This window comes from Phoxinus phoxinus (assembly GCF_949152265.1).
Source record: "Phoxinus phoxinus genome assembly, chromosome: 10".
NCBI classification, from domain to species: Eukaryota; Metazoa; Chordata; class Actinopteri; order Cypriniformes; family Leuciscidae; genus Phoxinus; species Phoxinus phoxinus.
In genome coordinates, this window is record NC_136885.1 from 31,420,114 (window position 1) to 31,430,875 (window position 10,762).

Sequence of the window (10,762 nt, forward strand, 5' to 3'; positions counted from 1 at the left end):
TCACAGTCATTTGTGTCATGGCCTAGAGTTCACGCTTGAAAAACCGTCCTCGTTACACCGGCCCGATGTTAACGGTTGAGCAAGTTCAAGAGCCATTTTGGAACTCCACTAATTGTGGTAATCAAAAGGAATTACATAATTGTATCCATTAATTGGGTTGCGGTAAACGTAGACGGCCAAAGGTGAATTTCATCATCAGTTAGAACAGTACAGTACACTAACTAACACTAGGGAATTATATTATCGATTGGCGTCTGGGTTTAATAAAAGATGTTTCGGGTCAGAATTATGCCGTGGCAGCACCTGTGGCTATAACCGGCCTGCTAATTTAAGAGCTAATTAAGCAGTGGCCGGCGACGAGCCGCTGTCCACCAGTCACGTGATTCCGATGGACTGGCAACTAGCACACTTGCTATCTGCCAATCGGTCCTCACAATTATATTTCCGGACTATGGGGGAGAGAAATCCATTAGTAGAGAACAAACAAGATCTGAAGACAGTTATCATCCCATTTTCCTGACAGTCATTATCGCTCCCCTGATGGCTATACATTTGTCTGAAGTCAAGCACTGTTTTTCTTCTTTCTGAAGAGGAGGTGATAAACAGTGATAATTGCTGTGGTGTGGAGTGCGTCATATGGGAGGATTTTCGATGGAAGAGTCCGGCCGTTGCAATGCTGTTGCTTCTGTCAAGAGCACGGTTATCACCGTTAATGAAAAATATTTAAAAAAACGTACATTATAAATTGAAATCAAGCTTAAAAACAAACAAACACGATAAATATTATATGAAAAACATAAACTAAATGAATATGGCCTTGGCGACTAACTGAAATAAGTTTAAGCACTAAAATGAATACATCAATAAAACTGAAATAAAATATAAATATAAATAAGCTTACTATAGTTAACTGGGGAAAATATGTATATCTAGCCACAAATTCACAAATCGCTCCCACGACTTACTTGTACATCAGCATGCTTTACTAATCCGTTCCCTTGTTTTAAGTAAATTCAGCGCATGATATAATAATTTATTCAAAACATGAGAACGTATTCTTACAATAATTTATTTTTTTTTTTGTCCGCATGTCACGCAGGACTCCATAAAATGAATTTAAACTGAAATAAAAATTAATTACTTTTTAGACATGTTTAAAACATGTCACAAGTCCATGTTAAAAAAAAAATTATAATAATTTATATATATATATATATACTAAAAGTTAAACTAAACTTTTAAAAAAAAAAGCTAATTCAAAATATGAATATAAGATATAATAGTGTATAAATAATACAAAAATGTCCACGTAGGATGGTGGGTTTAAGGAACCTCAAATGGTTTTCACACTTTGAACATGGCTTAGTTGTTTGGCAAGATAAATTAATTTCATAATAACTTTGGGTTTGAGTCACATATGTTGGTCTGTTAAAGAAATCTATGGATGCCTGGAGGAGTAAAAATCCAAAAATAAAATGGTAATTGCAACTTTATATCGTACAGTCTTGCAATTGCTACTTTATATTTCAAAGTGTGACTTTCTAATTTTAAACTTTATCTCACAGTTAAATTTTTTGCATTTTTTTTACTCGTATGCAGAAATTATTTTCCATAAGAATCTCATCTGTTGTCGCATTCAGATTTGAAAATGTGTCGGTAGACATTTATTCCAAACACCTTGGTCACTGGCAGAAAAATAGCAGCGTACGAGGGGAAATTAAAGAGCAAAAAATATCAATACTTACATTCAATATCCAGCTGCACCGTGGCTTCATCCATTCCAGCGCGATTCTCCGCCTCACAGGTCAGGTTGTGCAGGTTGTCTCCAGAAGACACGCTCCTCATGTGGAGAACCAGCTCCTGGGTTGATCCCCAGATTCCTTGCTGTGGACAAAGAGGAATGTGGACAAGATTTAATGGATTGAAACATCTCTTAAAAGTCCTGCAACAACGTCTGATCAACCAACCAGGGGTAAGAAACTTCAAAAACAGTTATTTCAACCTACTTTACTGTACATGTATTAATTTAGTCCAAAGTGACTCACAAATGAGGAATACTTCAAGGAAAGTGCTAAATCATAGGATTATGGTTATGATTGCATATTCTTTTATCTTCCAGTACCAACAAATGATCTTGATCCAGGCTCATGCACTACTTTGGTAAATCACTTTGGTAAATTTCCATTGATGCTTCATTGACGGCTTCAGCACAGCATGAAACCAGTGTCATGTACCTGCAGGGTCCAGCTGGACTGTAAGTGCTCTGTTCTCCAGCGGATAGTCGGAGTTGGTACTCCGGTCACCAGACAGGTAAATGTCAGGTTTCCTCCTTCTTGAGTGGTCAGTGTCGGTGGGTCAATTTTGACTTCAGGAACGCCTGCAGAACAGGAAGATAAAAAAAATCACAGATTTTAGTTATAAGGATCTTTTGAACAGTAGTCTATGTAAAATTGTAAAGTAACCATTGTGACTATTTTGTTTCACTAACTTAAAGGTGATGTATTTGAATGGTTAATTTCAAACGGTTTTCCCAAACTCACAGTCACAGCATTTACACTTTTGGGGAAATCATTCTAGCTTTGTCTCTGCATATTTAATTGGGATAGAAGTAATATTACACACTTGATCTATATGTTTCATTCCAGGTAGGTGCACTTACTACAATTATCCATTTCAAATGAATCCAGCTGAATGCTGTTGCCATTGTAGATGCAGTTTTGTTGAGAATCAATATCGCTTTGTCTTTTTCTATGCCACTGCTGAAGCCAGTAAATGTCACATGAGCAGGTGAGTGGATTGTCCCTCAAAATTCTGTGCCAAAAAAGAACAGATTTCTTATGCTTACTTCATGCTTTCAGCAAAATAATACATACATAGGACCTCAAATCTATCATTTCAGCTTTTCAGACTGAGGTAAATTGTTTAAATTGTTCAATCTAAAATAGACTATAGACTAAAATATACTAACAATCTAGTATATGAGTGGAGTTTGTTACTCACAGACTCAACAGAGGGACCGAATGGAACACCCTCCAACTGATGTGCATTAGTAAATTAGAGGCCAGGTTTCTGTAAAAGAAGAGAAGATGTGAAATATGCAAAAGAGAGATGCTATTGGCTCTGTTGTACAATAGTTAAATAGACTCTTAATAAATAGGACTCATTCTCTTAAAAACAATTATGTGTAGGCAGCTCAGATACGAGAGTTTAACCCGTTTTTAGGAATTTACTAGATTTGTGTTAAATGGAAGCTAATTCAAAATATGAATAAATACTATGATAGCATATAAATAATACTAACATAACACTGCCTGTATAGATATCAAGATATGGCTCCAATAAACCCTTCAATGTGAGTGGGGTTTTTGGTATTGTTTTCCAGGTGGAAATCTTTCGTCGACAATCACTTGGAAAAGTAGTGGTACCACAATTTGAGGTACCATCAAATTATTAGCACAAACATACAGGATGTGTTATGTTCTAAAGAGTAAGGGACAGTTCACAAAGAACGCATTTCCACTGTGCTACTTTTCCATAGATTTTCCATGTAAACTCAATGTAGACATAATGTGTTTGACCGTTGCTCACGCGTCTTTAGACCTAGAAGGGAGGGTTTTCGCTTCACTAACCTACATTTTTTCCATGGTTTTGAAACATTGTTTTATGTGAACACGGACTAGACAGACGTTTTTAACCGCTTCACGTCTTTTGCAGTGTCTCACGCATGACACAGCGTTCTGTAACATGGGGCTCAAGTAAAAAAAAAATATATTTACCTTGCCATTTTTCTCGTTTGACTAGCCTGTGTCTTTCGTTTTTGCTGTTAAACGCAGGTTAGTGAAAAAAAAAAACTCAAGGTCTAGAGACGCGCTTTGTGTGTTCTGTGTAAATGCCCCTATAGGCCTACTTAAGCTTAAGGGCTTGTTCAAATCGTGAAGTATGCACAGTAACTAATGGCACTAACAAGATTCAATGCAGCAAAATATTTCATAGTAGCACTGCATTTCTAAACAACACTGGCACGCATCTCTGTGTATTGGCTGACAACTGGACTCAAGCTTAATTAGTTGAGTGATTTTCTCTCTTTCTCACAGAGAACAGGTTTGACAAGTGTGAGAGAGGGAGTTTTGAAGGCCTGTGTGTTGGCCACAGACATAGTTTGATTAATTTTTTTGCAATCGGTTTTTTTTTTTTACTGAAAGGTTTCTGATTCAGAGATATTTGTCGTCTTGCTTCATTGAATTTTGCGAGACCTCTGGAGGAGAAGGAAGCTGAAATCTAAAGCTAAATAAAGAGAGATGACAAACGATGGGGACAATAACGGCTTGGCAGATATAGATTCTCTGTGGCAGGGCTAATGGGGGCCAGCAAGGGTTCAAATATTTGTTTTCCCTACTCCCAAAAGTTCATGTCAGATGGGTCGGCCATCGGGGCCTATCTATTACAGCTCGATTCTACCGTAGGGAGAGAGCGTCTGAGAATAGCAGCTGCCGTTTCATACTGGCGTCGAAGGGAGGAGGGGGGGGGGGGGGGGGGTGGATTTAAAGAACCGAAGAAAAGGATGGATCAGGCGTATAAAAGATAGGCTCGTTTATACTTATGATTTTTCATACTGTACATCCCCACCGCCACTTGAAGCTTACAGACACATCTGGTCCTCCGCACAGCCCTCTGTGAAATATTGATTGCGTGATAATGGACCCTTAGTGGAGTGTATTTATTATGCATCAGTTGTCAATAATACGCCAAAGTGGGCGAGTAAAAGGTGACTGCTGGATATGCTCTCATGTTTCCCCAGAACCCCCCCGTTCCCCCCCCTCCTGTGTGACCGCTTTCCCCCACATCAACAACAGTGGGCATGTCGCACACACTGGAAGATAACGATTACAAGATAGTGGAGATAAGGGTCAACAACCTTTCTGCTAATATCATTAGTGTTTTGTTGATGCTGTGATTAGAAATCTTCCCTTCAGGAGGGAATAGACGTTGGCTCTTTTAGCCCTAAAATGCATGATTCAAAATAGTTATGCTTCTGTTTTTAGGTATCGAGTTACTATGTGTTTTATTCTATTAATATTTCTTGTTGTGGAGGTTCTATAAGGTTTCTTGGTATAAGTGAAGTTTGATTTGTTGTATACATGATTTGGAGGAGATCAAGGGCATAAAAAAACATTGTCCCCCCAGTTTTTGGGAAATTATCATTATATTTTGAGATTTTTCTGCTGTTTTTAAACTTCTTTTCAATCTATTGATAATTAAGTTAAAGCTTAATCAATAAATTCCACATGGACACTAAATTGTAAACGTTTTAAAGAGTGCCATTGACTTCCATAGTATGGAAAAAAAATACTATGGAAGTCAATGGCTTCCTTCAACTATCTAGTCTCCTAAATTTTCAGAAAAAAAACAGCATACAGGTTTGGAATGACATGAAAATGAATAAATAATTACAGAATTAGATCAACTGGTTGTCATGTCACTCAAATAATATTCAAGAGCCAAGTTGATATAGTAATGTCTCCCGCATCCCACCAAACACAATTTTCAGATTGTCCTTACGCCCTTGATGACATGATGATCATGAACAACATCTCTGCAAATGTCTTTTTTAATTAAGGGAATTAAATGCAATAAAATGATTTCTGGAAGTGAAATGTAAAAATGATTTCCTTAATAGTCATTCAGTTGCTAACTAACTTTAAATGTGTCTTGGGTTTTTACCGCCTGAGACCAATAAAGCAGCTTCACTCATCAGAAGGGAAGAGGATTTGATGTGATTGACAGGTACAAGCCCTGAGACCCAAGTGTATTGTGGGAAGGCCAGTGGTATATGTAAAGAACACTCACACATACTGCAGCTTGAAATTATGCTGGAAGGCATTTTCAGAGATGTACACCATCCCACAATCTGTGACCGTCCTGAAAAATATATACACAAGTCCGCAAGATAATTGACTTTTTGAATATCAGAAGTTTGAATACCGTTCAAATTTTTGTTGTCATTGTAAATTATTAATTGGAAATGAATTTATAATTTACTGTCAAAAGTGACAGTAAAGACTTTTACATTGTTCAACAAATGCTGGTCTCACAGTTTCCACAAAAATATGAAGCAGCAAAAAACTTTTTCAACATCGATAATAATAAGAAACGTTTCTTGTGCCGCAAATCAGCATATTAGAATGATTTGTGAAGGATCATGTGACACTGAAGACTGAAAATTCAGCTTTGACATAACATTTAAAATATATTCAAATATTAAATATATATATATTTTAAACTGTAATATTCCACAATATTACTGCATTATTGGTCAAATTAATGCAGCATTGGTCTACACAAGAGACTTCTTTGTAAAACATTAAAAATAAAATATATATACAGACAGTATTGTATAAATGATTTTTAATCTTTATTCAATCTTGTACATCTTTTGTAGTCTTAAATACTTACAGGTTCTTCAGTTCTCTGTAGTTGGCGAGGTCGATGTCTGTGATGTTCTCCAGGTTTGCTTGATTCTCTATGTAGCTAGAGGGTTGAAATGAAAGAACAGGTTGAAATTCAACTAAAATAATGTTCTAATATTTATGCTCAATATCATTATTTCAAATCTGAAACAGTTTACTGTATGTTTCTGATATATTCCATTGGTATACATTATTTCTGATTTTGTTTGCATGATCAAAACGCAATAACTTGCTTCATCTCTAAAACGACATTCCTTTTCAGATTATGCCACAAATCCATCTTCAACTTTCAACCCTTCCCCTCAACCACCTGACTCCAATCTGGTATGTAACGCCCCCTTTTCATGATCTCATCTATTCCCAATCCTACATTGTTTTTCATTGAATATCCTGTTTAAATCAGGAATATATTGAAATAAAAGTTTTTCATATAATGATCTTGCTTTGTTGAAATACTGAGAAACATGGAAATCCAGCCACATAATGACATTTGTTCTTAATATTTTGTTGAACAAATATTGAAATGCATTCATGTTCACCTGAGTACATTTAGCAAGAAGAAACTTGTTCCATCTCCTCTCTAAGACTCCTGAATTTTGTTTCATTCAAGTGTGTGATTCCAGTTAGCCTATTAAATAGTGTTGTGCCCTTGCAGCCGTTATTATGGGGCATAAACACCATCAGTGAAGTATTTTGAAATCGATTACTTTTTCATTTCCACACAAGCAGTTTTACTGAACAGTACTTGTACTTCCAGGAATGAGAACTCAGATTCTTTTTGAGAAAAAGTTTTCATAAGGGCTCATTGAATCAAACTATATAGAGCTAGTCTATGTGTCTCATTTCGAGGCTGCACTACATTCCAGATTCATTTTTATAACGGTTACTGTTCTGAAATAAGACATGCTATGACGTATGCAGAGGATGCAGCCTTTCAAATGAGACAATGATGTATGCTTAAACATATATTAGCTGTTCCACAATTCAATGCAACAAAGTTGTATAGGTAAAAATATCCACTAACAGAAAGTACCATGGTGTTGCCATGTTTTTAGTATCTAGAAAACTTCATCCCGTGGGTCAGTGTCTGCTGGCATTGACATTGGCAAAAGCCAAATAAACCACATAACTAATATCAGAAATATTTGTATAAACCATCTTTACAAACTCATATGATCCATAAGTATATATAAAATTCAATTCCATATGACGCATTCCCTGATTTCTGTAGTGCTTCTTTCATTGTCAATACACAATCAAGCAGGTGCAAATTATTGCATTCACTGTACCATGCTGAAATATGGCCCTGAAATATGTTTCTTTTTTTAAATGACAGCTTTAAAGAGGTGGGATATAATATAACCAGTCTTTTATTGTGTAGTGAGCTTTGAATATACACACAGTCATGCTGATAATAATGATTGTATCCTCTCTTGTACATTCATAATCTTTTCAAATATAGATGCTGATGATAACTAAAGACATTTCTTCTGACTTCACTGGAATCTTTTGATCTGTGATTCGGTCCGGTTGTGTTCAAGAAGCACAAACAGATATTTATTAGCGTCTGATTGACCCAGAGAGCCGTAATGCAATTACAGAGCAGGTGGGACGACATCTCAAACTGCTTTGGCTTATTGAATCGAGTCGAGTGGGCAATATTTCATCTATTGTTTTCAGCGGGGCATTCGCAAGCAATTTGCAGAATGGAATTTACAGCATGATGAATGATGTATTTCTGCCGCTGGTATGAAGTTAATGGTCTCTTGTTTTCCTCCCTGGCAGAAGTGCTGTTCCTCTGTACTGTGCCCGTCTCACTAATACAGCGAAATGCTGCGTTTTTACGGGCACAAAGTGTTCTGTGTAAACACGTGGTGAAAGAGCATTCTCATTTATTGATTGAATGCTTGTAGTAAATGTAGAGACTCTACTGGAGTTCAGAGAATCACACTCGAGCAGGTGTACCGAGACAAACAACATTGGCAGACGTGCAGAACTTTACCATTAAAATACAGCGATGACGTCAGACATTGTTCGATTGCATATACTTTACAGTTATTAGCTGTTATATATTATTGAATTATCCTAATTATTGAATGAAGCACTGATTTATCAATTTTGACCTAAGCTGATTTTAGTGCAACTTCCAAGAACAAAATCTCTTATAATTTGGTTGTTTGTCTAAAAGAAATAGCAGAAATCAGTTTTCATTTGAAAATGGGGTCATTTGAGTTGCACTTTTTTGTCATCTATTAATTCTCATGTTGCTTGAATCTCATATTGCATTATTTTTCTACATAGGAAACAGGAGTTATCAAAATGTCAAAGTTGCTCTTTTCTGTATAATGAAATTGCATGGAGCTTAAATTTAAGCTTGATTTATTAGAACATGATATTAGATTGGGATTTGAACCCAGGTTCCCTTTACGTTCCCGGCTTACTATGTTGAACCAAGTTTTTTTTTTTATGTATTTTTTTGTCTCATCTCTTCCAGGGCACCAAATGAACCAGATCTCTTAAGCATAATGATACAGGTGGTACAATGGAAAGGCACATGGTGGTGTGTACAGTTCATCAACAAAAAAAAGGAAAAAATCTCCAGGATCTGTGAGTGATACACAGATATGGGAAGCGCACATTGTGACCCAAACAAACACTATCAAGGTAACACGCATCTAAATACCACTAAACAATGTGAAAAGCACTGACTGCATAAAACGCTCCAATTTACATAATTAATAAGAAAACATGATGTAGCATTACTTTACAAAAAGATGTATGTAGAGATGAGGTGGATATTGTTATTGACCCCAGATTCTGAGGTGAATTATATGGTATTGTAAAAGTAGTGTATAATAAATCTAGCATTTCTTTCCATTAAAAATTGCATTATTTACACTGAAGGAATGAGAACGAGAGAATGCATGAAACATAGTGAGATAAAGATTGTAAGAGGTGTGGTGATTATCCTACGATGAGCATGAGTGCCATAATCATATAAACACTATTCTGAATGAAGTGCAACATTCTGCGAGGCTTGGTATCACTGTTAAAACACCTGCACCTCTGGGCAACATCTGTCTGACTGTACGCACATGAACATTGAGATGTTTTTCTCACCATTTCCGAGAATAGATTATGTACCTGACACTTTTAAAGGCACTTAAAGAGAAGCTCAGCAGCACAAAGTACCAGGCCACTTTCCCTCCAGCCCTTGATTAGTTTCCAAGGATTTCCTTGTTTTGGGAAAATTCTGCTTTCAGTGCATTAGGTCCTGATTCCACAAATTAAATTAAATGTACTATAAAGCAATAAATGCAGGTCTGACAATTAGATTGGCCTGCCAGAAAAAAAAACTCTAGGCTAAACCAGGAAACGCATGCACAAACTATTCATCCAAAGCCCAGATTTCTCCATGACAATTCATGAAGGCCAATCACTTTGCTTGAACCCGCCACCTGTTCCATATCCATATCGAGCACCGCACTGAACTTCCTCGGACGTCTCAGCAACTTTCATCAAGCAGCTCATCATCGAACAGATTCGTACAGCAAACTCAACTTACATTTCAGTGACGTTTTCACTCTCCTGTGGTGCCAACGCCGGGATGCTCGTGATCCCGTCCAACTCCAGGCATTGCAGCATGGCAAAGGAACAGCGGCAGGCGCTTGGGCATCCGCTCAGGGCTGGTGCAACCAGGACAAGAAGCAAAACCAATATCGGGACCACCCTACACTCAGCCATGGTGGGGTTGGAGTGAGTTTGTTCTCCTGGAGGAAACTCCACCCTGCAGTGAGGAGAAGCGGCTCTTCTCTTGGCCAGCACTCAGGGTTATGATCCCATCCAGGAGCTGAGCTATTGAGCCGTGTAGAAGGGCCCAGGGGAACGGTGGGCTGTTGCCTCCTCTCCTCCTCTCACTACCTCCCAGTCCGAGATGGAGAAAAGGAGGGGAGGGGCAAAGCGGTCCATTAGTTGAGTGTGAGATGAGAGAGAGAAATGGTCACCAGACACCTCTGTGACACTTGCAGAAGTGACTGTAGCCAGACTCATGAGCTGCAGGTGGACACGGATAGATCGGAAGTGACCATGAACTTTAAACTCATGAGGTAAAACAACTCATGACTCATGCATGCACAAAGGGCAAGGATTGTGCCATTCACCAAGTATCGTTTTTATAGAATAGGAGCATGGCAAACGTGATATGATTCATTGTATCAATTTTCTTCATATGTATAATTCTCTGTTATTTTGGATTCCTGATACTTCAGCTTGTTGTTAGGTCAAGAAGTTATATA

The 10,762-nt window shown here is 37.5% G+C and overlaps 1 protein-coding gene across 1 annotated transcript in view; it reads right to left on the reverse strand.

Annotated features, from left to right (window-relative positions):
- The window catches only part of ntrk1 (neurotrophic tyrosine kinase, receptor, type 1), a gene marked incomplete at its 3' end in the record, with an annotated part of 24,312 nt that extends 13,970 nt beyond the window's left edge, over positions 1 to 10,342 (reverse strand). The window contains exons 1-7 of the mRNA XM_079624741.1: positions 10,033 to 10,342; positions 6,454 to 6,528; positions 5,848 to 5,919; positions 3,001 to 3,069; positions 2,660 to 2,811; positions 2,235 to 2,377; positions 1,746 to 1,884 (exon numbers count right to left, since the gene is read on the reverse strand). Coding sequence (XP_079480867.1) covers positions 1,746 to 1,884; positions 2,235 to 2,377; positions 2,660 to 2,811; positions 3,001 to 3,069; positions 5,848 to 5,919; positions 6,454 to 6,528; positions 10,033 to 10,211 — 829 coding nt within the window. The 5' untranslated portion in view covers positions 10,212 to 10,342. The remainder of the gene's footprint in view (positions 1 to 1,745; positions 1,885 to 2,234; positions 2,378 to 2,659; positions 2,812 to 3,000; positions 3,070 to 5,847; positions 5,920 to 6,453; positions 6,529 to 10,032) is intronic.
- Between the last annotated feature and the right edge of the window lie 420 nt (positions 10,343 to 10,762).